At 36.0% G+C, this 26,935-nt stretch overlaps 1 protein-coding gene across 1 annotated transcript; it reads left to right on the top strand.

Annotated features, from left to right (window-relative positions):
• Positions 1–26,935, top strand: LOC123540222 (kinesin-related protein 4-like). The gene is made up of 5 exons (XM_045325057.2): positions 1–231; positions 4,922–5,023; positions 7,118–7,274; positions 11,154–11,903; positions 14,639–26,935. The coding sequence occupies exons 2-5, from the start codon at positions 4,940–4,942 to the stop codon at positions 17,983–17,985; spliced, it is 4,338 nt and encodes a 1,445-aa protein (XP_045180992.2). The 5' UTR covers positions 1–231; positions 4,922–4,939; the 3' UTR covers positions 17,986–26,935.

The following is a 26,935-nucleotide window of genomic DNA, read 5'->3' as shown; positions in this document are numbered from 1 at the left end:
TGTAAGAGTTGTTTCCCTTTGTTTATGTGTAAAGGCTGAAATTAGATCAACACAGACTTGTTTTAGATGAATATAATTGATAACAGCATTTAACACGACTATAAGAAGTGTGGTCACATAATTTATTAACTTGATAACTTCAGTAAGATGGTAGAAAAACTTGCTGTTTTTGTAGGTTGCGCGTGACTGCGGTTTGGAACGGTCTGGATTTTAAAAGAGGTCCTGGAAAGGGTGAGTGTTGTCATACAAAAAAAAAGTAAATATGATACTGAAATACTTTTGAAAGCCAGTATGTCATGCTAATTGCTCATGCTAATTTGGTATTTTTTTAATGTAATTAATAGTATACTAGAATATGTAGTCATTTATAATCGTTAATGATTGTTGGAAGAATCATGTAGATACTGACATGTCAAGCAGCAATTTCCATTTGTCACAGACCTGTAAGAAAAATCTGCAGTCAGAGCTGGGCTTGAACCCAAGAGGAAAGACCCAACAGAGCATGTGCCTTACTGTCAGACTGAGCTAGTCGATTACTTAGACCTTCTCTTCCCTAAATTTCCTTTGCCAGGTATTCCAAATAATTGGACGATTTATGGACAGGATGATAACTTTCGAGATATTGCAGCTATATAAAATATCAGGTCATAAAATAAGCCAACCTGATAAGCCAAACAAGTAAGGCTATGATTGCCAGATAGCCTTATTATCTGCCAAGAGTTTGAAATTAAAACAAATGATCAAGTTCCATATTCCATCAAGCTAAATGCCAAATGCTAAATGTAAAACAGCAATAGCTATTTTAATGCTAATCGTAAAATTCTTCAATTTTATGAATTAATGACTTGTACCAAATATTGCAATCAACGTAAGATTTAGTCAAAATAATGCAACGGTCAGATTGTTTTATATATTGCCCTTAAGAACAATAACTCAATATTTACTAGGATTGTGTCAAATTAGTTGGATAACGTAAGACTGGCCATGCAGATTTATACTGCAGCTTAACTTCCCCATTGTAGAGGGTCTATGCCTTGCAAAGAGGGTCACTGAACAATGCTTTTTTATAATAATGTAGCTAAAAATACAAATATTAAATGGTAGGTATTAAATTGTCAAATTATATATCACCAATTGAAGAACAGTGCTCCATGCGAATTGCAAGGTGTTAAATTGAAAATATTCAATGCCAAATACTTGATGCTAGATGCTACTTACCAAATGCACAAATCACCATACACAAATACCTAATGCTAAATGCCGAATTTTCGTGTTAAATGTCAAATGAAGCATTTTGCAAATGCATGAACATAGCATTTTGCATTTAACTATATAACATTTGCAAATTAGCGTGAAACACCAGCTTATTGCAATATGATGAATGCATATAAATTGTCAAAGTCTTTAAAAGAAACACTGTATGACATATGATACGTATCTGTATATCTCGGGTTAATGAATGAAACTTTTAATTCTTTGAAAAAAGAAAAAAAATCTACCAATCTGGTTTGAAGTAATAACTTGCTGTACCAGACATAAAACATGTAATTGAAGCATGTTTTCTCTGAAGTTATGTGATGCAGGTCTATGTTTAAGGGATGCACTTATCCACTAATACCAGAATATTTAGCTCTTTATTTGAATAAAGGCCTAGCATTAAGCATTTTGCATTTACTGTTTCACATTTCATTTTTAATAATTAGCATTTATCATTTTGACAATTTATGGAAGGCCATTGCACCATTCTAATTGCTAAAATGCTAACGAAATGCCAAATGATTAGTGCAAAATGCTATTTGCTAAATGCTTACTGTCGAATATTGACTGTCAAATGGTAATAATTATTGTCAAATGATAATTGTTAATTGGGAAGAATGTAAAAATAAATGGCAAATGCTTATTGCTAAGCACTTATTTGGATAAAGAGATGAATATAGCAGTGTATTAATACTTCTTTAAATAGTTATTGGCCTTTGTTACATAACTTTGTCTCTATTTAAAAAACCTTGTCTATACATCTTAAAAAGTTTTGGTCCCATGTTTCTTTGGCCAGGAGAATAATTTGATGTTATTGCTTCACATTAGACTGATAGATATATGTTTTCACACAATTAAAAATTACATTTATAAGTTTAACATGTTTAAGAGATGCAGATCATTAACACATAGAGTTAAAGAATTTGACAATCAACATTTATCATTTGGCAATAAGCATTAGCTATTTGACATCTAGCAACTGGCATTTAGCATTAAGTATATTGCATATAGCATTTGGTATGTAGCATTTAGCATTAAGTAATTGGCATTTAGCAATTAAGTTTTATCAGTTGGCAGTAAGCATTCACCATTTGCTATTTGTCATTTAGAAGCTGGCATTTAGCATTAAGTTTATGGCATGTGTGATTTAAATATGTAGTATAAATTTTAGCATTAAGTATTGGCATTTAGTATTAAGTATATTGTATAATATTATAGCATTTGACTATTAGTAGGGAGACCACCTTTCCATATTATGGATCTTTCATATTTATGCTTATTATTATGGAATAATCAAAACCAATTATATTTTGTGGCATATGTAGGAAGGCAGTTGCATCATGCTGATTGCCAAAATTTAATGCTAAATGAAAGACATTCCATGCCAAATGCCAATTACCTAATGCTAGATGCAAAATACTTAATGCTAAATGCTACCTACCAAAATTAATGCTATATTCCAGATATTAAATGCTAAATGTCAAATTGCTAAATGATAAATGCTAATTGTCAAATTTGTTCACCTATGAGTTAATGATCTGTATCTTTAAACCATTAAATGCTCCTTTGAGTTATTTGTAAACATGTGATGTTCTGTCAGTCTGATTCAAAGCAATATTATGTACTACCAGTCATAGGAACATGGGATTGAAACTGTTTACTCTGAAATGTTTAGAAAACGTTTTAATGGGGACAAAGTATTTGGTATTTATTGGTTAGCATTTCGTTATCGTTTCACATTTAACATTTGACAGTTAATATTTGATAATATATTTAAGCATTTAGCAAAAAGCATTTTGCGCTAACTTTTTGTCATTTAGAATTTTGCATTTAGCATGGCTCACCATACATATGTATGTCTTGTAACAGTTGTTTAAAATGAGATATCATGAGATGCAGTGTTAAAAAATGACATTGTTTAAAAACAAGAGATTTAGAGAGTCTGATTTAGAGGTAGGGTAGCCCGCTGCTAAGCAAAAAGACAACTGCTAGGACTGGACTTAGTATGGCTTGGAAGCATATTATTACAGAAAGATTGTTCTTGTAGGGGTAGGGGAAAGGACTTGAATAGTATAGCAGTTATTAATTCCCCGCCACAAGTGGTGGGGGGGTATAGGAATGGTCTCCGTCTGTCCTTCCGTCGTCCATCCTTCCGTCTTCCATCCTTCCATAACATTTTGTGTCCGCTCAGTATCTCCTAAACCCCTTGAAGGATTTTCATGAAACTTGGATCAAATGATCACCTTATCAAGACAATGTGCAGAACCCATGAGTCGGCAATGTCGACTCAAGGTCAAGGTCACAACTCGAAAGTCAAAAGTTTGAGCCTTCCATTTTGTGTCTGCTCTGTATCTCCTAAACCCCTTGAAGGATTATCATGAAACTTGGGTCAAATGATCACCTCATCAAGACGATGTTCAGAACCCATAAGTCAGCCAAGTTGGCTTAATGTCAAGGTCACAACTCAAGGTCAAAGGTTTGAGCCACTATCCATAACAGCGGCGGGGGATATAGCTGTCTTTCAGACTGCCTTGTAAATGTGAGATTGGGTCATTTACAGTCCTGGTAGGCGTGATGTGATAATTGTCTACATGGACAAAAAATTTTTTATTAAGATGTGGAGGAAGTTCATCATCATCTTGAGTTATCATCTCACAGTAGCAGAGAATACTAATGATTGAAATAAAATACTATAACTGTGCCAGAACATGTAAGGGATTTAAAGGGATGTAAGGGATTTAAACTACTCACTTCGCATATGGTTTAAAAGAACATTGTTTAGAGTATTTAGTATATGCTTGTGAAGTCATAATTCTTACTTACAGTGCATGGCTAACTAGTTTAGCAGTGCAGATTAATATCAGCCTGCACATCCATGCAGGCTGATCATGGTCTACACTGTTTGCAATAAATGGTACTGCCTGCCCAAATTGAATAATGGACCAGTCCATATTATAAATTTAGCAGGCTAAAGGTTAATATACTGTTACTTCATATCACACTAGTTGATATGTCTTCACATACTGAAGATAAATTGCAGGGCCTCAACTGGGCCTCAGAAAGTTGTAGCCACTTTTTGAGAGAAACTGCCAAATTGAAGCTGAACTGCTGAAATTTGTCCACATTTTAATAAAATTCTTGTCGCCACTTTCAAAAATCAGTAGCCAGTTCTTTGAATTTGTAACATTTGGCTACATTGGTGAATGGCAGAGGAGGCCCTGAATTGATTAACTGTAACAGCTGGACATTTGAGCCACGCCATAAGAAAACCAACATAGTGCATTTGCGACCAGCATGGATCCAGACCAGCCTGTGCATTCGCGCAGTTTGGTCAGGATCCATGCTGTTCGCTAACGGTTTCTCTAATTGCACTAGGCTTTGAAAGCGAACAGCATGGATCCTGACCAGACTGCGCGGATGCACAGGCTGGTCTGGATCCATGCTGGTTGCAGATGCACGATGTTGGTTTTCTCACGGTGTGCCTCATTTAGAAAAACAGATTGCTAACTCATGAAGAATTTTTTTGACAATTTGGCACTCTTGTCATGTTCTGACTCATAATTTCGTCTGTTGATAAAAGTCAAAATCAAATGTAAAAATATGCCAGTATTATTATTTCTAAAAGTGGCAATCTAATAACTACTTGTTCTAACTTTCATTACAGGTAGCCAAGATAGACAGAATGGCGTACCTGGAAGATATTAAGGATTTTCCTGGATATAAAGTGATTCTCAAAGCTGTTCTTAGATCGCAGATACAGCAACTGGTAAGATTTAGCACAGGTTTTCAAGTCCTAAAGTGAGGGTTCTTATTAAATTTTGTTAAGTGAATCATTTGTTTCATTCATTGACAGTTACAAATATTTACCCTAAAATCAAATATATTATCAGGCTTATTCACCTGCCTTTTAGCTGAATATGAGAGCACCATACGGATCGCAGGTTCTCGAGTTTGATCCTTGGATGGGCCATATGTTCTCCATGACGATTTGATAAAAGACACTGTGTCTGAAATCATTCGTCCTCCACCTCTGATTCATGTGCGGAAGTTAGCAGTTACTTGTGGAGAATAGGTTTGTACCGGTACAGAAGCCAGGAACACAGATACACTGGTTAGGTTAACTGCCCGCTGTTATATAACTGAAATACTGTTGAAAAAGGCATTAAGCCAAAAACAAACAAATGCAAATGTCAGCATGCTATGGCACTTGATATTTTTAGCTCGACTATTCAAAGAATAGTCTAGCTATTCTACTCACCCTGGCGTCGGCGTCGGCGTATGACCTTGGTTAAGTTTTTGCATGCAAGTACATACAGCTATCATTTAAAGGCATATAGCTTTGAAACTTATTTATTCTTTTTCTAGGTCAATTACCAACCTCTCTGGGTCAAGTCCCATAACTCTGACATGTATTTTGAGCAAATTATGCCCCCTTTTGGACTTAGAAAATTTTGGTTAAAGTTTTACATGCAAGTTACTATCTCCAAAACTAATGCAGATATTGAATTGAAACTTCACATGTGTCTTCGGGGTTATAAAACTAGTTGATAGCACCAAGTCCCATAACTCTGACCTTCATTTTGGCCAAATTATGCCCCCTTTTGGACTTAGAAAATTCTGGTTAAAGTTTTGCGTGCAAGTACATACAGCTATTACTAAAAGGCATATAGATTTGAAACTTATTTTTTCTTTTTCTAGATCAATTACCTACCTCACTGGGTCAAGCCCCATAACTCTGATTTGTATTTTGGCCAAGTTATGCCCCCTTTTGGACTTAGAAAATTCTGGTTAAAGTTTTGCGTGCAAGTACATACAGCTATTACCAAAAGGCATATAGATTTGAAACTTATTTTTTCTTTTTCTAGGTCAATTACCTACCTCACTGGGTCAAGTCCCATAACTCTGACACGTATTTTGAGCAAATTATGCCCCCTTTTGGACTTAGAAAATTCTGGTTAAAGTTTAACATGCAAGTTACTATCCCCAAAACTAATGCAGATATTGAATTGAAACTTAACATGTTTCTTCGGGGTTATAAAACTAGTTGATAACATCAAGTCCCATAACTCTGACATGTATTTTGGGCAAATTATGCCCCCTTTTGGACTTAGAAAATCCTGGTTAAAGTTTTGCATGCAAGTACATACAGCTATTACCAAAAGGCATATAGCTTTGAAACTTATTTATTCTTTTTCTAGGTCAATTACCAACCTCACTGGGTCAAGTTCCATAACTCTTAACATGTATTTTGAGCAAATTATGCCCCCTGTTGGACTTAGAGAATTCTGGTTAAAGTTTAACATGCAAGTTACTATTCCCAAAACTAATGCAGATATTGAATTGAAACTTAACATGTTTCTTCGGGGTTATAAAACTAGTTGATAACATCAAGTCCCATAACTCTGATATGTATTTTGGTCAAATTATGTCCCCTTTCGAACTTAAAACTCTTTTGATATTTAACGTTTTGGGTAATAATTTCCTGCTTCTGTGACAATATTTCGAATAGTCGAGCTTGGCTGTCTTACGGACAGCTCTTGTTTAAATGACAAGAACCTTTTTAAGTATAAATGAATGATCCATTGCTGAATTCCAACACTGTTGGCTTAGTATCCTTTGTATTCTGGAGGTCAATATTTTGGTCCAGTCTCAATGAAACTTGGTCAGAATGTTTACCTCATTAAGATCTTGCACATTTTCAATCTAACGCTGACTATACAATATCCTTTATATTATTATTATTTATTTTATTATGACAGAAAAACATTATTGGTTATATTAAAGAAAACAGAATTGATTGAAAGGGCCGTAAGACATTTATTCTCAAACTTTATATGACATGACAGTAAATATTTTACAGGTAGATCAGCTAGCAGCAGAAACAGATGAAGAGTCAGTGGTTCTTACAGCAAATGTCACTGACAAAACTCTCTGTCAGCTTGGTTCAAATTATGGGAAAATGTTTTTGACCACATATGCTGATGTCAAACAACAGTTCCTTGGATTTTGTCTCCATGGTAAGTTATAAATGTTATGGTATATGAACTGTCAAAAACTCAAGCTTTGTCTGCTCAGTAACTCAACATGTATTTGTTCAGTAACACAAGCTATGTCTGCTCAGTAACTTAAGCTGTGTCTACTCAAAAGCACAAGCTGTGTCTGCTTATAACACAAGTTGTTTCCGCTCAATAACTCAAGCTGTGTTTGCTCAGTTTCTCAAGCTGTGTTTGCTAAATAACTAGAGGTGTGCTCACTGTCTTCTTAATATGGCAAGCTTTATCTGCTAAATAGCAAAAAAATATGTTTGCTCGTTAATTTAAGCTGTATTTGTTCAGTAACTCAAGCTGTAACTGCACAGTAACTCAAGCTGTAACTGCACAGTAACTCAGGCTGTAGCTGTACATTAACACAAGCTGTGTTTGCTCAATAATCCAAGTTGTGTCTGTTCAATAACTCAGCTGTGTCAGTTCAGTAACTCAAGCTATGTTAGTTCAGTAACTTTAGCTATGTCTGTTCAGTGTCTTAAGTTGTGTCTGTTCAGTGTCTTTTAAGTTGTGTCTCTTCAGTGTCTCGGGTTGTGTCTCTTCAGTAACTCAAGCTATGTCTGTTCAGTAACTCAAGCTGTGTCTGTTCAGTAATCCGAGTTATGTCTGTTCAGTGTCTTATGTTGTGTCTGTTAAGCATCTCAAGTTGTGTCTGCTCAGTGTCTTAAGTTGTGTCTGTTCAGTAACTCAAGCTATGTCTTTCCAGTGTCTTAAGTAGTGTCTGTTCAGTAACTCAAGCTGTGTCTGTTCAGTAACTCTAGCTATGTCTGTTCAGTAACTCAAGCTGTGTCTGCTCAGTAACACAAATTGTGTCTGTTTAGTGTCTCAAGTTGTGTCTGTTCAGTGTCTCAAGTTGTGTCTGTTTAGTAACTCAAGCTGTGTCTGTTCAGTAACTCAAGCTGTGTCTGTTCAGTGTCTTAAGTTGTGTCTGTTTAGTAACTCAAGCTGTGTCTGCTCAGTAACACAAGTTGTGTCTGTTCAGTGTCTTAAGTTGTGTCTGTTCTGTAAATCAAGCTGTGTCTGTTCAGTGTCTTAAGTTGTGTCTGTTTAGTAAATCAAGCTGTGTCTGCTCTGTAACACAAGCTGTGTCTGTTCAGTGTCTTAAGTTGTGTCTGTTTAGTAACTCAAGCTGTGTCTGCACAGTAACACAAGTTGTGTATGTTCACTGTCTTAAGTTGTGTCTGTGCAGTAACTCAAGCTGTGTCTGTACAGTGTCTTAAGTTGTGTCTGTTCAGTGTCTCAAGTTGTGTCTGTTTAGTATCTCAAGCTGTGTCTGTTCAGTGTCTTAAGTTGTGTCTGTTCAGTGTCTCAAGTTGTGTCTGTTCAGTAACTCTATTTGTGTCTGTTCAGTAACTCAAGCTGTGTCTGTTTAGTAACTTAAGCTGTGTCTGCTCAATAAATAGAGCTGTGTTTGCTTAATAACTAGAGCTGTGTCTTCTCAGTGTCTCAGGTTGTGTCTGCTCAGTAACTCAAGCTGCGTTTGTCTAGTAACTCAAGTTGTGTTTGCTAAAGAATTCAAGATAGAGAAACACTGCCGGTTCAGTATCTCAAGATAGAGAAACACTGTTGGCTTAGTATATCAGGATAGAGAGACACTGTCGGCTTAGTATCTCAAGATAAAGAAACACTGTTGGCTTAGTATCCTAGATAGAGAAACACTGTCGGCTTAGTATCCTAGATAGAGAAACACTGTCGACTTAGTATCTCAAGATAGAGAAACACTGTTGGCTTAATATCTCAAGATAGAGAAACACTGTTGGCTTAGTATCCTAGATAGAGAAACACTGTCAGCTTAGTATCCTAGATAGAGAAACACTGTCTGCTTAGTATCCTAGATAGAGAAACACTGTTGGCTTAATATCTCAAGATAGAGAAACACTGTTGGCTTAGTATCCTAGATAGAGAAACACTGTCAGCTTAGTATCCTAGATAGAGAAACACTGTCTGCTTAGTATCCTAGATAGAGAAACACTGTTGGCTTAATATCTCAAGATAGAGAAACACTGTTGGCTTAATATCTCAAGATAGAGAAACACTATTGGCTTAGTATCTCAAGATAGAGAAACATTGTTGGCTTAGTATCTCAAGATAGAGAAACACTGTTGGCTTAGTATCCTAGATAGAGAAACATTGTTGGCTTAGTATCCTAGATAGAGAAACACTGTCTGCTTAGTATCCTAGATAGAGAAACACTGTTGGCTTAATATCTCAAGATAGAGAAACACTGTTGGCTTAATATCTCAAGATAGAGAAACATTGTTGGCTTAGTATCTCAAGATAGAGAAACACTGTTGGCTTAGTATCCTAGATAGAGAAACACTGTCAGCTTAGTATCCTAGATAGAGAAACACTGTTGGCTTAATATCTCAAGATAGAGAAACACTGTTGGCTTAGTATCTCAAGATAGAGAAACACTGTTGGCTTAGTATCCTAGATAGAGAAACACTGTTGGCTTAATATCTCAAGATAGAGAAACACTGTTGGCTTAATATCTCAAGATAGAGAAACACTGTTGGCTTAGTATCCTAGATAGAGAAACACTGTCAGCTTAGTATCCTAGATAGAGAAACACTGTTGGCTTAATATCTCAAGATAGAGAAACACTGTTGGCTTAATATCTCAAGATAGAGAAACACTGTCTGCTTAGTATCTCAAGATAGAGAAACACTGTCAGCTTAGTATCTCAAGATAGAGAAACACTGTCGGCTTAGTATCTCAAGATAGAGAAACACTGTCAGCTTAGTATCCTAGATAGAGAAACACTGTCAGCTTAGTATCTCAAGATAGAGAAACACTGTCGGCTTAATATCTCAAGATAGAGAAACACTCTCGGCTTAATATCTCAAGATAGAGAAACACTCTCGGCTTAATATCTCAAGATAGAGAAACACTCTCGGCTTAATATCTCAAGATAGAGAAACACTGTCGGCTTAATATCTCAAGATAGAGAAACACTCTCGGCTTAGTATCTCAAGATAGAGAAACACTGTCGGCTTAATATCTCAAGATAGAGAAACACTGTTGGCTCAGTATCTCAAGATAGAGAAACACTATTGGCTCAGTATCTCAAGATAGAGGAACACTGTCGACTTAGTATACTAGATAGAGAACACTGTTGGCTTAGTATCTCAAGATAAAGAAACACCGTCAGCTCAGTATCTCAAGATAGAGAAACACTGTCGGCTTAGTATCTCAAGATAGAGAAACACCGTCAGCTCAGTATCTCAAGATAGAGAAACACTGTCGGCTCAGTATCTCAAGTTAGGGAAACACTGTTGGCTCAGTATCTCAAGTTAGGGAAACACTGTTGGCTTAGTATCTCAAGTTAGGGAAACACTGTCAACACATTAATTAAAGTTAGAATAATGGATGCAAAAGTAAAATTCAGTTTTGAATAAATAAAATTACAGAGCTTTACTGATAGATACATTAAGTAAGATATAGATTTATAGAAAATGAATGAATAATTAAAAGTGATAAAACATGAGAAAATTGTAAATTTAAGCAGTTAATGTTCCAAGGAACACTAATTTCCGCTTAAAAGTTTTATTCAGCAGGCTAATAGAAACCCTGATTTTGAATTGTATTCACACTAACAAACTTGTTTTCCCGTAATGCAGCTTTTTATATCCTCACTGAAAAACAACAAACAAACTAACTGGAAAATGACATCATAAATAGTTAAGGGTCTGGTGGCAGTAAAAACGTGTTGGTCAGGAAATCTAAAACACAGTTGTATTGCTTTGCTGTATCTATACCACAGAATTGCGGGGTTACAGATTTTGCCAGTGGGGTCTAGATCACTTGAAATTCCACTTCTCTTGTTTTAAGTATTTTTTTTGTAATTTTCAGGGCATGAGAGTTGTTCAAGCATTAGTGGATTGCAAGTCAATCAAACAACATCATCTGACAGCCAACCATGTGAAAATAAGAAACCAAAAACATCCAGGAATTCAAAGAAAAGGAAGAAATATTCTCGATATGGGACAAAACCTCGCTATACCCCGTATCAAAACAAACATACACAGCCAGACGATCCTGGTACACTGAGTGAAGAAATTTCAGACCTTATTCTCAAGAAAACAAAAGACTGCAAAACTGATGCAGCACATGAAAGTAATACTGAAGCAGAAAATTCAAATAATAGTGCCAGTGACTTAAATTCAGAAATATCAAATTTTAGTGGAAACATAACCACTGGAAATGTAAGAATTTCTTGTAGTAAGCGTAGTAATAAGGAAGAAGAGTCTGTGTCTCATAGTAGAAGTTATAATGAAAGATGTAATGTAAAACAAAAATCTAAAGAAGTTACTGATGACGTTAGTCACACACAAGCACCTAATGATGTTTTAGAGAAGAATAGTGAGTGTAACATTGATGATAACATCGATTACAATAGAGTAACAGACAAATGCAGTGCTGTCTCTAGTGGAGGTCTTGAATCATTTGATGAAAGTAGACAGGAAGTTTCAGGTGTTTCTGCGAACCTTGAAGAAAATGGTGCTGTCCGAATTTTCCGTGGCATTAGTGAAACTTATTCGGGTGTTTTAGAAATTGGGGGAAATTTTCCCTTTGGAAAAACTACAAAATTTGAAATTAAAGGTAAGGTGTTAAGGGTTTTCTTTTTGGTCAAAAATGATAAAACTTGATTGGAAGGCATTTACACTAAACCTAAAACCAACTTGGCCAAATGTTTCACTTATAATTTCTGGAAAGTTTGGGGTTTTTCAAAAACAATTGTGGTATAAAATAGGAAAACTTTTTAATAGAAGGCATATTTTTATGTTCTTTTTAATTTGGGGGTTTTCCCCAAAGAATCTGAAATGCCCCACGTATTAAGTTTCACGTTATTTATAATACTAATAGGAAAAATTTACTATTGGGGAATACTATTTCTATTAAAATTCAAATTTTACCTTGAGAATTTGCCATTTAAAGGGGGAAAATACCAAAAAATGTAAAAAGGTTGGATATAAAAAATTTTTGTGATGTTAAGCCATCCCTTCATGACGGTTAAATTTGGCATTTTTCGGGTTTTTGCATTCAAGGGCAAAAACAATTAAGGGGTTTTATTAAAAATTTTTAATCTCCCCAAAAATTTTTAATGGAATTTTCGGGAATTGTTTTGAATTTGGGGTTGTGTTTAAAGTTTAAAATATGGGTTTTGCGGTAAACTAATAGGAATTTTATTATAGAAAACCTTTAGCCTTCAGGGTTTTTTAATTAATCTTTTAAAAATTTCCATATATTCTTGTAGAAACCGGTCCCGGGACCTCGAATTAGGTAAATTAGGGTCAAATAATGGGAAAAATTTTTTTGCTCAAACTTTTTTTAAAGGGATTTATAAAATTGGGCAAATTTCCCCTTGAAAATTGTCAAAAAACCAAGGTAATGCGCTAAAACACTTTTTTTTTGAGAAATTTATGAAAACCCTTAAACGGGGTCATGGTGGGAATTAAATCAGGAATTGCAATTATTGTTACACTTTTTCTAAAATAGGCAATTCTGGAAAAACCCAAAATTTTTGAGGTTGTTACAGCCTCTTTTTTAAAAAAAAAATTCCCTTCCTTACATCCTTTGGGGAAGTTTTAATTTCACCAAAGTTTTTTATTTTGTTTGTTGTTTCCCATTATCTCTGCTTCACCCCAAATCTCTATTATTTTCCTTTGTTTGTTTTATTTGCGTCCAAAGGTTTTCTTCCTTTTACTGTTTTTTAAATTTCACTTTTATGCCCTGAGTTTTAGGTTGTGTAAATTTTTTTCTTGGCCAAGAAGGGTTTTAAATTTGTTTTCAGAGGTTGATGCGGTTGAGTAAAGGAGGTTTTGAAAACAATAAACCCCTTTTGTTTAGGAAATAAAGTGGTAAGGGGGTAAAAACAAAAATTTGGATTTTAACGTCATGTTGGTCAAGGTCAATTTAGAAAAGTTTAAGGTTCGGATGGGACTCCATGGGGGTTAGGTCATGAGGTTAAGTTAGGAATTTGGGCCCATGACGTTTTAACTGTTGTTTGAGTCATCAAGAAGTCCATGGACCCGGGACATAATTTATCGGTTTCATGATACGAAGCTCTAGATTAAAAATTGATTGGGAAGGTCTGGTCACAGGACCCAAAATTTGAATTTTTTGGTCAAATAATACCAGAATTAAACATTTGGCGTAATTCTACATTGGCTAGATAACCTTAAAAAGGGGGATCATGCCCAGCAGATAACCCTTATGATTTTGAGGTCAGTAGATCAAAGGTCAAGGTCACAGTGACCCAGAACAGTTCAACTGTTTCCAGACAGTAACTTGAGAATGCTAAGACATAGAATCACGAAACTTAATAGGGAAGTTGATCATAACCAGCAGATGGCCCCTTTTGATTTTGAGGTCAGCAGAATAGTAGAACTTTTTTTGCCAAAAAACCTAGAGAATGATTTGGTCTTAGATCATATTTGATAAGGAGGTGACTTATGACTGGTAATTGACCCATAATTATTGATTTGAGGTCAGTATGTCAAATGTCCAGTGCACAGTGGCCAGATAATTTCTGTTGCTTGTGCAATTACTGAATGCATCAAGTTATACGAGCTCTTGTTCACATATATATTCATAAGATGGAGCCAATTAAGTATCACCATAACTGTGCCCCCAAAGTTGTATGTTCAAAAATAATTTGGGGATTATTATATAGCATGTGAAGTTTTGCACCTGGTGTTTTGAATGGGATTTCACACAACCAGACCAGAGTTATTGTTCTTGACTTAGTGAAAAATACATATAAAGTGCTTAAAAGTTTTTGTTGCTGTATCATAAAAAAACAATGAAACTATGTAGGAATATTTTTCAGCTTGTGAACCTGAGTTTGTTTTGGATTTCACTGTTCAGGACCAGAGTTATGGCCCTTGACATTTAGGGCATAGGGGATTTTGTCTTGTGTATCTCACAATGTCCTTGACCTAGAGTCATAAAACATTAGAGGTGTTTTATAGTTTGTGAAGTTATACACCTGGTGTTTTCTTTGGGCTATCACTTCTCACTTGGCTAGACCAGCTAGAGTTATGGTCCTTGACTTAGTGAAAAATACGCATAAAGTGCTTTAAAGTTTGTCTTGCATATATCTTGAAGTATATTTCACCCATTCATTAAACAATGTGGAGTGACGGGGAGTGAAGACACCTGTGTCATGCGGACACCCATCTAGTTTCTCATTGAGTGACATATACTTAGAAATTTGACAAAATTTAATGGGACCCAATTTTACTTTTGTTGCAAGCACAGTCATAGTGTATCAAAATTTGTCTTAAAGCCATATTGAAATGCAGACATTTGACCATCTCTCACTTTTGTTTCAGATGGTCCTCCTGATATTGTAAGTGATGCTCACAACATTACAAACCAGAGCCAAGAAAGCTTGCAATCGAAACATGCAATATTCACAAAAGACACAACATGTGATAGTGCAGATGATGAAGATGATGATAATGTCAGTGAAAGGTCTTGCCAATCTCAGAAAGTATCACAAACAAACATTAATGAAGGAAGTATTGATGATAGTAATGAAGAAGATGAGGATGATCAGTGTAGCAAGGAAGACAGCATTAAAGATTATCTTAGTGATGAAGAAAGCAAATTGGACACCATAAATGTGAAACTAGATGATGATGGTGAACAAATGTCAAAACAGAATAACAGTTGCACTAAAACCATAAAGGACGAAAAAGAAACCAGAGCTGAAAGTATTGAAGTTATGCAAGTGTGCCATCAAACTATGGACCAAATAACGCATTGTGTTGCTCGTGCAATAAGTGAAGAAAGGAAAGAAAAAATAGCTACATTAGAAATACATCCAAAAGGAATAAGTGAAATTCATAACGAAGAACAGTCAAGAAGTTCAGAGAGTGATGGAAACATGGAAAATGTTTCTGTAGATGAACCAGATGGTACAAACACAAATAACGAAGACACTAATGACTCTGTGCAAACCAGTGAAGATGCTGCTGATGCAGGTGATGAAGAACTGCACGATAAATCATACAAAGTTCTTGCCATTTGGAATGAGATTGCTAATGATACAAATAATGCAAGTAGTGAAGTATTATATGATCTCATAGCTGATAAACTGAAACAAGATCGTCAGAAAAAGAAATCTGTTGATAGGGATTCACAGACAGAAATACTTAAATGTAATACTGCAAATATTAATAAAGTAGAACAAACAGAAGTATCTGTGGATCGAAATGATGATGTAAGAAGCAAGGCTATGGGGATAGGAGAGACTTCCTATGGAAGAGAAAGTGAAAGCTTTAAACAAAGTGAATGTTTTGAAGATAGTATTCAAACAGATCAAGAAACAGTAGATAGAGGAAGTGAACACAGTAGTGAGAAATCTTTAATGTGGGATGTCAGGCAAAGTTCTAGTGAAGGTGATTCGAATAAACGCAGTAGGCAAAACTCTGTAACACAAACAAATGAGAACGTAGATCGGAACATAAGTCGGCAGAGTAGTTGCGATAAGCAAGTCACGGTTACAAGTAACCAAACAAGAACAGAGGGCAGTAGAGAGACAGTAGTCGAAAATGAGATTAAAATATCAAATGAAAGTGAACCCAAAACAAATATTGACAAGAAAGCAAATGTACCAGTTGTCATTGACACAAATCATACCAAGACTACTAAATCAAGTACACTGAATACACCTGTGAAGCAGGTTGGGAGTAGGGTTACAGGTGCAAATACACCTAAGCAAGTTAAGACCCAAACACCAAATGTTAACAAACAAAAAGTACAATCGGTTACGCCTGGTAAGCAGGGTAGAAGTTTAGTAGATAATTTGATTTCTACAGGTGTGCCGATAATAATTCCTGATGATGACGATGATGAAGAGGAGATAGATGAAACTGATGATTTTATGCCAAGTCCAAGGTCTACAGCTTTTGAAATGAAATCAAAGCAATACCGTGAACAGCAAGAAATGAGGTCGGCAAAAAGAATAACACAGGTTGCCCAGAGACAAGGATATGGAACGTACATCACACAGGCTGCTTCTCAGATGCCACAAAGCAATTTTGCATCGAAGCAATCATATAGTCAGTACCCTTCTCAGCTTCAACAGCAACAATACGAGTACCAAGAGTATCAAGACAGAGTACAATATAGAAACCAACAATATCTTCAAGAACAGTATGCGTATCAAGAGTATCATGATCAGCAGCAATATGGAAATCAACAAGTTGCCACTCAGCAGATGTATCCTTCTCAGCAAGCGTCATCTCAGTTAAGACAACAGCTATTCACTCCACCAAAGAACATAAGTGGTGCTTCTTCCACCAGAGGGCGTCCAGTAAAGTCTCTACCATCACCAGTTCGCGAGATGTCGCCTCAGTCACACAATTTTTCTCCTCCCCAAACACCAACCACACCTAAAGGAAGTCCATATTTCAAACAAGGCTATATGACTCCTACGAAACATCAGCAAAATATACAGTCACCTCAGACAAGAATAAACCCGAACCAGTCTCCAGCCCAGAAAGTATCATTGCAACAGAATCGTTCTTCATCCATAGCAAAACCAAATATTCCATCTGGAACAACAATAGTAATTGAAGATGAGCCAGTTGCACTGAAAAGAAAATTACCAACTTCAGTAATAACTCCACAGCATCAGCAGCAGTCTATGCAGAAACAGGTATATTTGTTGAAGTCGCCAGTAGCTAACCCACAACAACAACAACAACATTCTGTTCAGCGGCATAGTGCTGAATCAGTACCAAAAAGTTATATGGATTTATTGAGACTTCAACAACAGACAGCATCAGGATTAGACAATAGACCATTGAAGGCTGGGACAGGCACACTTCCTGTAATATCAAATGTTGCAAGTATACCTGCACCTAATAGAGACAATATGACTGGTGCACAAATACAACAAGCAGAATATAGACAGTTAGCTCCAAAGCCAATTCCCGACTTTGATGCCACTGCTGTCCGCCAAACAAATGAAAAAACACCAATAAAAAGAAGCAGATCTGACGATACTGTGACGTCACCAAGTATGGTGGTAACTGAACCGGCTAACAAACGTAGACATACATCCGAAGAAAATACTCGTAAATCTCAACATGCAGATGTTAAACCTTTAGAGATGACTTCGGTACCTGTTCAAGGTCAAAGTAATGTTGAAGGTCAAATTTCTCCTAGTAAAATGCCCCCTAAATTAGAAATAGACATAGATGACGTTCGAGGAGTTCTGCCTGAGCCAGGTAACCAACTCACTTCATTGAAAAGTCCTCCGATGTCTTCAAAATTAAGCGAAATATCAGAAGAGAAACCAGTAATTCCTATAGCTACACAGTTAGCAAGATCTGATCTCAAATCATTTTCACCCCCTGTAAGTCCATCTACAAAACGCCTCCATGCTACACCAGGGACACGTTCAAAAACAACTGCTGGAACGCCCACTTATTCCACACAGAGCTCTAGTGATGACTCATCGGTGACGTCACAGGAAGCGCCCTCTCAACCAATAAAAAAGTTTGGTTGTGGTGACTGCGGAAAATCATACACAACAAAGGCAGCTTTGAATCAACATTTCAGGAAACATACTCAAGAAAGACCTTTTGAATGTGACGTATGTGGTAAACATTATTCACAGAAAGGATATCTCAAGAAACATATTCGTACACATTTTTCGGAAAAGTGAAAATGAATTTGTCTGTTTATAAGAAAGGAGTTGAAATAAGTGGCAGCAGTTTTGAATGAAGATCTGGCTTTTCTGATTTAAAATGAAATCCCATATACTGCCATATATATATGTATAAATTGATGCTCAGTTGTGATGTAATTTTTTTTAAACAACTTGTTTCACTGTTGTTAAGCAATATTAGTGTTTATTACAGTATACTTTCAGACAGCAGTGTAATATACTGTTTTAATCACATTATGACATACTGTAAAATCTGGTAAATAAGCTTATACGCTAAATGATAATTTTAGTGGCAGTTTTATGCGCCTATTTTTGATATGTGCTTATATTTGATATGCGCTTATAGACAAGCCTTATATGCCTATTTTTGATATATTTGGAAAATTGACAGTGCTTACCTCGGTTGAGAAAACGAAAGTAAAACATGGACATGGATATGCGCAGTGAACTACTTCCTTTTATGGCATATAGTATTTATACATAATGAAAGCATAATGATCATATTGCAAATAATGTTCAATCTCTCGGACCATTCAATCACTGTTCAGCACTGAGATTGTAGCGTTCAACTACCATATTCACCGACTATTAAGAGGCATTTTATCCATATTGTTTTCACAGATTTACACAAGATGACAAACTGTAATGACAACGCAAACAAATTTCATGATATTCGAACTTTTATTTTTTTTGACTGAGAACATTTCCTATTCAAAAAGCATGATAATCTTAAACGATTAACGTTTTACCAGACAAGAGACGTTAAAATCTTTTAACACCCATCGGCTATTCAATAGGTAAGAACACTTGTCACCTGTATTCATGATAAACAATCATCACAGTATAGTACCGTTAATTACGTCTTTTTGCATCTGTTGTTTGTATTCAGTATTCGGAAATGCGCCTACTTTCGAGACAAAATTAAGATAAGGGCATGACATGCGCTTATTATCCCATACGGAACAACGGTAAGGCAGTATGTGCTTACTTTTGATATGCGCTTATATTCGAATATGCGCTTATTTACCAGATTTTACAGTATTCAACTATCGTGTTTTTAGTTTTTTCATTTAGATCAGTTGTAAAAAATCAGGGTGACAAATAGAACATTACAGGAAATTTCTTGGCAAAAAACTGGCAGATAAATCCTTACATAACAGTGTCATTTTAAATTTTTCCGAGATTTTTGTCTTCCTATTCTAGATTCATATTTAACTTTAACCTAAAACAAATTTAGATCTTATGAGAACTTTTGACAACTGATTAATTTTTTACTACATTCTGGGACTGAGTACATAAAACATTAATAGGTTGGGATTTTGTTCTTGTAACTGTCATTTAAGGTCCTTATATGTATTAGTGTCTCATTTTAAAAGTAATTTTTAATCTTTAGTCTGCTGGCGGCAAGTAATTTTGCCTTTGTGACCAGTGCAAACCAAGATCAGCCTGCACGGACATGCAGACTGGTCATGGTCTGCACTGTTCGCAATTCATTATTAAATTTTCAGTGAACACCCCTTCGATTAATAAATGGTATTGCACAAACTGAATGAAGGACAAGTCCATTTTAGAAACTTAGCAGGGTAAAGGTTAAGTATATGGAGCACGGAAGGACTCGTTATCATGCATACAAATTTCTACCAATTAAGTGCATCATTACGGAACATGTATATATTCCATTTGTAAACTTAATTTTGTGTGTGCATTGTTCATGTTGGTGTAGATGTTTTTTGTATTACAGTTAAAGATTTTAATTTAGCATAGTTTGAAGTTTTATCTCCTTGGGGCTTTTTATACCATGTTTGATAACAAAAATGGATGAATGCAAAATGGTTTTAGTGCTAGATTTAAGTTAATAAAGAGCAGAAGCCGAATGCCAATGTAAAAATGTAGATATATTGAACCTTCTTTTAATTTTACATGCCCTTAAAAAACAAAACAAAAAACAGGACATATAGAATGGCAATGATAGTCTGTCAACATTTTACTAATTTTAGACTAGAAATCAGTCAGTATGATAGCAGCAGCTTTAAAACTGTAAATGATCACTAAGCACCACTTGAGGATGGTCTCTGTCTTTTTGTATACCGGTGTGATATTGGTGGTCAGTAGATCTAAGTTCAAGGTCACAGACAGTGTCCACGAAATTGAAAATGGTTTTCGTACTTTAAGGTCATTAACTTTAACAGCTACAGCTTTCAAACACACTAACTAAATACCACACGAGAAAGATCTCTCTTGATTTTGGAGTCAGCTGCTCAAAGGTCACATTGTTGTGACTTATTTTCTGGTATTCCCCACCGACACCCCATTCATACCCCCTGTTCATCTCCTTGTCTGCTCCTGTAATTTTTCATTAAGCTCACTTGTGGTTGAGCTATTATGATAACTAGTCATTAGTCGTCCATCCATTCACACTTTTCCCAAACAACACCTCCATTAGGCGGATGATGATGTAACTTGGCCTGTTTTTTTTCCTTGGATTGTCCTCGAACAATGCTGTTCCAAGAATTTTATTCCATATAGAACACTGGTTGCCATGGCATAAAAATGTATTACGCTGACGTATATAGCAAACAAAACAATTTTTAACAGGGCCACTTAAGTATGAAATAAATCTGGTAACTTGACTTTGACTTTAATGCATAAAAACAATTGTTTTTTGTTCTTGAACACTATATTTGTACACTGGTATGACATTAACGGCAGCATGATTGTCATGTCGGACAGTTCTACTGTCAGGAACATACCTATGTCATAATTCAAAGAAATTGTATACAACTTGAAAACATGCTTGAGTAAATATTTCTTTTATGCTTAATGTTGTGCTTTTCATATAATTTTGTATGACATGAAATGTCATTAGTATTAATTTCATGGTACTGGGATGGATGACGCAACACTATGGTTATTGAACATTAACTGCTTTACAGTTTTACTAAATACTAATTGCAATCATGTAAAAAGTCTCTGTTGTCCCATTGTCAAAGAAAGTGTATAGTTTTCTTTGATGTTTATAAGTCTTTGATAGACTTTGATAGATAGCGATACCTAATTTGTCTTCTGACCTCCAAACACTTAGGTCTTATTTTTAGCTCGACTATTAGAAGAATAGGGGAGCTATCCTACTCGCCCCGGTGTCTGCGTCGGCGTGAGCGTTAGCGTTAGCGTCACACAAATGTTAAAGTTTGCGTACCACCCCAAATATTTTCAAAGTCCATTGAGATATTGCTTTCATATTTTGCATACTTGTTTACCATCATGACCCCAGTTTGTAAAACAGGAGCAGACAACTCGATCAAGCTTTTTGACTGAATTATGGCCCCTTTTCAACTTAGAATATGCTTATTGTAATGTTAAAGTTTGCATACCACTTCGACTTAGAATATGCTTATTGTAATGTTAAAGTTTGCATACCACCCCAACTATTTTCAAAGTCCATTGAGATATTGCTTTCATATTTTGCATACTTATTTACCATCATGACCCCAGTTTGTAAAACAGGAGCAGACAACTCTATCAAGCATTTTGACTGAATTATGGCCCCTTTTCAACTTAGAATATGCTTATTGTAATGTTAAAGTTTGTACTCATAGCTTATATTATACTATCAAGCAGTGAGAATAGTCGAGCGCGCTGTCAACTGACAGCTCTTGTTTGTTTTGAAATTAACAATTCAGTGAACTCCTCTGATTTTGTCAGTACTAAGAGGAATAAAGGGAGTAGCAAATTTGATTACCTGTCATGGACAGACTGTGTCACACTGAGTTTTCTGTTATTTTGCTGTTATTTTATGTGTTCTATGCTTCCAGCGGACCTTGAGGATTGTATTCATCCATATTTATTTTTAAACAATTGATATCAAAGCTTGTTAGAGTTAAATACAGTATTAAAAGCATTTGTAAAATTTTGCACTGAAAGGTTTTAGGGAACTTACAGTAAGTTGAAAACAGCAACTTGTGAATCAACTTCACTTGAAATAACCTATAATTGTTAGATAAAACCCTTTTGTAATTTTATTTAAACATTATCTTTTCATAAGGTGGAGACAAATGTTGAACAGAAAGAAAGAAGATTTTTTTTTTTTGAGTGAACCACTTAGTAATTTAGCAATAATATATTTTTTTTAATCCGTCATAGGTTATTCACCTGAGGGGACTGTGATTTGCACCCAACCTGTCCACCTTTCTGTCAGTTAGTCCTTCTTCCCACCTGGTACACAAAGTAGGAACTTGCAGCAACTTTAAGATATCCGTCTAAATGAGATGTGGAACCAAAATTTGTAGTCCTGTTTGGCGCCATATAACCTATACTGTGTTGGTGCGCCGTAAAACCCAAATAGATAAATAAATTAAGATATCCGTCATCATCACTCTAATTGATAAATTTTGGTCCAATCTTAATGAAACTTGGTCAGAATATTTCCTTCGGTAAAATCTGGGACAAGTTCAAAACTGGGTCATAAGGGATCAAAAACTAGGTCTTTAGGTCAAATACTAGAAAACTTTTGTCAGCACTAGATGCCACAATATCTGATCATAAAACATTGCAAGACTGATTGTCTATGTAAAATGTAGTTAAATTTTGATCTTTAAATTTTTGTGATCAAAAACATTATCACTAGGTTAAGTCATAGAAACATCTTGTTATCACTCTAGAGGCCACAGTTTCTGCTTGACTTTCATTTGTCTTTGTCAGACAATTTAAAAATTTGGCAGATCCTAAACTGGATTGTCAAACAACTTCGTGAACACTTTAGATGCCAAATTTTTTCTGCTAGATCATCATGAATCTGCCTTTATGAAATCTTAGGTCAGATATAAAACTGGGTTACATGAGGCCACAAACTATGTTATTAGGTCAAAACATAGATAAACCTTATCCACACATCAGAGGTTATATTTGTTATTTGATCTTCTTGCACTTTGTCAAAATGATTGTCTATCTGAAGTATATGCCGTGCAAAAACTGAAATATCTGATGTCACATAGTCAGATAAAAGGTTTCTTTCTAGTGGCAACATTATCTGTCCGATCTTAATAAAACTATGTGAGAAAGGTGATCGTAACGAGAGCTAGGTCAGGACTGAAATTTAAGTATATAAGTTAAAAATCGGATATAGAAAAACTTGTTTACACTGTAGATACTGTATTTTCTAACTTATCTTGGAGGAATGAAACTCAGCCAACAAGGTCCGATAATTGAAAACTTGGTTATCGTTTAACTTGATTTACTTAAAGCATAGTAAGAATGCTTGTTTTAATGAAACTAAGTTAAAATTGGTTACAAGGTTATTTGTGAACGAGTAAGAATTGGGATAGGCGAGTGCTACAGCGAGCCCATGTCCCCTTGTTTTATGAACCTAAGAAACTTAGTACAACGGAAAGTGGCAATATGGAGAAAATTGAGGATTCTTTTATTTTGTTGTGACAACAGAGAAGTGTGTTGCTATAGCAACAGATAATCAAAAAAAGGAAAATAGTGGTAAAATAGGATCTGGTGATGAATTTAAAAGTACATGATATTTTATTGTGAAACTTGTTTCGTTGAAAATAGCAATGTGGAGAATACAAACGTCCTTTTATTTGCTTTGGCAACAGATAAATGTGGTGGTAAAGCTTATCTTGCAACAACATAAAAATGCTTGATTTTTTTTCGTAACACCTTGTACATAGGTGGAAGAAAGTGTAGAAAACATGCTTATTATTATTTTTTGTTCATTGTCCATCTGTCTGCTTGTCTGTCAGTCAAGAACGGTGGGCTCTGCATAACTTTTATAAGTACAAGAGATTTTCCATTAAACCTGGACCATAGATAAAACGCCAGGTATAGAATATACACATAATTATGTCTCCCCCAGGAGACATATTGTTTTTGCCCTGTCCGTCCGTCCGTCTGTCCGTCCGTCCGTACGTCACACTTCATTTCCGGGCAATAACTGGAGAACCATTTGACCTAGAACCTTCAAACTTTATAGGGTTGTAGGACTGCTGGAGTAGACGACCCCTATTGTTTTTGGGGTCACTCTGTCAAAGGTCAAGGTCACAGGGGCCTGAACATTGAAAACCATTTCCGATCAATAACTAGAGAACCACTTGACCCAGAATGTTGAAACTTCATAGGATGATTGATCATGAAGAGTAGATGACCCCTATTGATTTTGGGGTCACTCCGTCAAAGGTCAAGGTCACAGGGGCCTGAACATTGAAAACCATTTCCGATCAATAACTAGAGAACCACTTGACCCAGAATGTTGAAACTTCATAGGATGATTGATCATGAAGAGTAGATAACCCCTATTGATTTTGGGGTCACTCCATCAAAGGTCAAGGTCACAGGGGCCTGAACATTGAAAACCATTTCCGATCAATAACTAGAGAACCACTTGACCCAGAATGTTGAAACTTCACAGGATGATTGGTCATGAAGAGTAGATAAACCCCTATTGATTTTGGGGTCACTCCGTCAAAGGTCAAGGTCACAGGGGCCTGAACATGGAAAACCATTTCCGATCAATAACTGGAGAACCACTTCACCCAGAATGTTGAAACTTCATAGGATGATTGTACATGCAAAGTAGATGACCCCTATCGATTTTGGGATCACTCCATTAAAGGTCAAGGTCACAGGGGCCTGCACATTGAAAACCATTTCCTGTCAGTAACTTGAGAACCACTTGACCAAGAATGTTGAAACTTAATAGGATGATTGGTCATGCAGAGCAGATGACCCCTAACGATTTTGGGGTCACTCTGTGAAAGGTCAAGGCCACAGGGGCCTGAACATTGAAAACCATTTCCAGTCAGTAACTTGAGAACCACTTGACCCAGAATGATGAAACTTCGTAGGATGATTGGTCATGCAGAGTAGATGACCCATAACGATTTTGGGGTCACTCTGTTAAAGGTCAAGGCCACAGGGGCCTGAACATGGAAAACCATTTCCAATCAATAACTTGAGAACCTCTCGACCCAGAATTTTGAAACTTCATAGGATGATTGTTCATACAGAGTAAATGACCCCTATTGTTTTTGGGGTCACTCCGTTAAAGGTCAAGGTCACAGGGGCCTGAACATTGATAACCAGTTCCGATCAATAATTTGAGAACCACTTGACCCAGAATGTTGAAACTTCATAGGATGATTGAACATGCAGAGTAGATGACCCCTATTGATTTTGGAGTCAGTCAATTAAAGGTCAAGGTCACAGTGGCCTGTTCATGTAAAATCATTTTTTTGGAAATAACTTGAGAACCACTTGACCTACAATGTTGAAACTTAATAGGATGATTGGACATGCAGAGTAGATGACCCCTATTTATTTTGAGGTCACTTGATCAAAGGTCAAGGTCACAGGAGCCTGAACAGTGACTTGAGAACCACAAGGCCAAGAGTGTTGAAATTTAGCGGGATGACTGGACATGCCAAGTAGATGATCCCTATTGCAGCCAACCATCAGTGTCTCTTTGACTTTTGCTCCTGACCCCAATTGACTTCTTGCCTATAGGACTTTGCATTTGGGGAGACATGCGCTTTTTTACAAAAGCATTTTCTAGTTTCTGTTTTGTTTGTTTATTTATCTTTTGCCCATCTGACTATTCATGTGGCAGTTGTAAAAGATATACTATGTTAACGTTTTTAGCTCCTTAGCACAAAGTGCTCGGGGCGAGCTATTGCGATCGCTCACCGTCCGTCAGTCTGTCGTTCGTCCATCTGTCCACACTTTCCTTTAAACAACATTTCCTCCTAAACCACCAGGCCAATTTTGATTACAGGGATATTCTTTAGATGGTCTTCTTTATATTTTTTTCGAATTGAATTCCATACAGAACTCGGTAGCCATGGCAACCAAAAGGAAAAAAACTTTAAAAAATTTCTTGTCCAAAACCACTGGTCCTGGGGCTTAGATGTTTGGCATGTAGCATCTTCTGGCGGGTCTCCACCAAAATTATGCCCCCCCCCCCCCCTCCGGAGTCACATGGTTTATATAGACTTATATGAAAATCTTCTTGTCAAAAACTGCAGAGCCTAGGTCTTTGATATTTGGTATGTAGCATCATCTAGATGGCCTCTACCAAGATTTTTCAAATTATCCTCCTAGAGTTAGATATTGCCCTACCTTGGGGGTCACATGGTTTATATAGACTGATATAGGGAAAACTTTGGAACTCTTCTTCTACAAAAGCACATGGCCTAGGGCTTTGATATTTGGTATGTAGAATCGTATAGTAGACTTTTCAGTTTGTACAAATTATTACCCTGGGGATAAAAATGGCCCCGCCCTGGGTGGCATATGGTTTGGAAAGACTTGTAAAGGAAAAAGGTATAGCCTTGAAATTTGGATGACAAATACAGTTTTGCACATCGATCATAAAACTGACTTTCAGTGACCATGAATGTGACTTACTGACCTACTTTCTTAATATTTTAGCATCAGTTTGACATTTGAAACATGTTCACACAACTGGGAAAAGGTTTCAATGCTACTTATATTTGACAAACTTACCTTATCTCTTACACTTGTCTATGTAGCTCATATTACTCAGGTGAGTGATCCAGGGTCATCATGACCCTCTTGTTTAAAGGAGTTTGTTATGAAACATGATTTATATATGGTACAGAATATGCAGGTCCTTCAATTTAATTTCAGTATAGAAAAATCTGGTTCCTGTGACAAATGCCTCTTTTGGTACAGGGTTTTTATTGCTGAGAAACATGTTGTTTCTTCTAGGTTGCTGCTTAAACACCATTTTAGGCTGAGTTACAATTTGCCGTTTTATTTTTCTGTGGAATTAAATCCATTAGTTCCCACAAAATAAGTACATGTATTAATAAAACAATACTAGCACTGCAATAGATAGGCTAGTTTGGTTGCCATAATTGCTGTTTACATTTTTTTGTTCTAATGCTTTTTGTTACAGTTAATGCAAATAAATGTGTTCACATTC

Source organism: Mercenaria mercenaria, chromosome 16 (genome assembly GCF_021730395.1).
Source record: "Mercenaria mercenaria strain notata chromosome 16, MADL_Memer_1, whole genome shotgun sequence".
NCBI lineage: Eukaryota > Metazoa > Mollusca > Bivalvia > Venerida > Veneridae > Mercenaria > Mercenaria mercenaria.
The sequence above is the reverse complement of the archived record's forward strand: the minus strand, read 5'-3'. Positions and strand labels throughout refer to the sequence as shown.

Excerpts from the sequence above, each read along its gene's own strand:
- LOC123540222 (XM_045325057.2), top strand. The coding sequence starts at position 4,940 with ATGGCGTACCTGGAAGATATTAAGGATTTTCCTGGATATAAAGTGATT. Across the intron at positions 5,024-7,117 it reads GATCGCAGATACAGCAACTG|GTAGATCAGCTAGCAGCAGA; the intron begins GTAAGATTTAGC and ends AATATTTTACAG. Across the intron at positions 11,904-14,638 it reads TACAAAATTTGAAATTAAAG|ATGGTCCTCCTGATATTGTA; the intron begins GTAAGGTGTTAA and ends CTTTTGTTTCAG.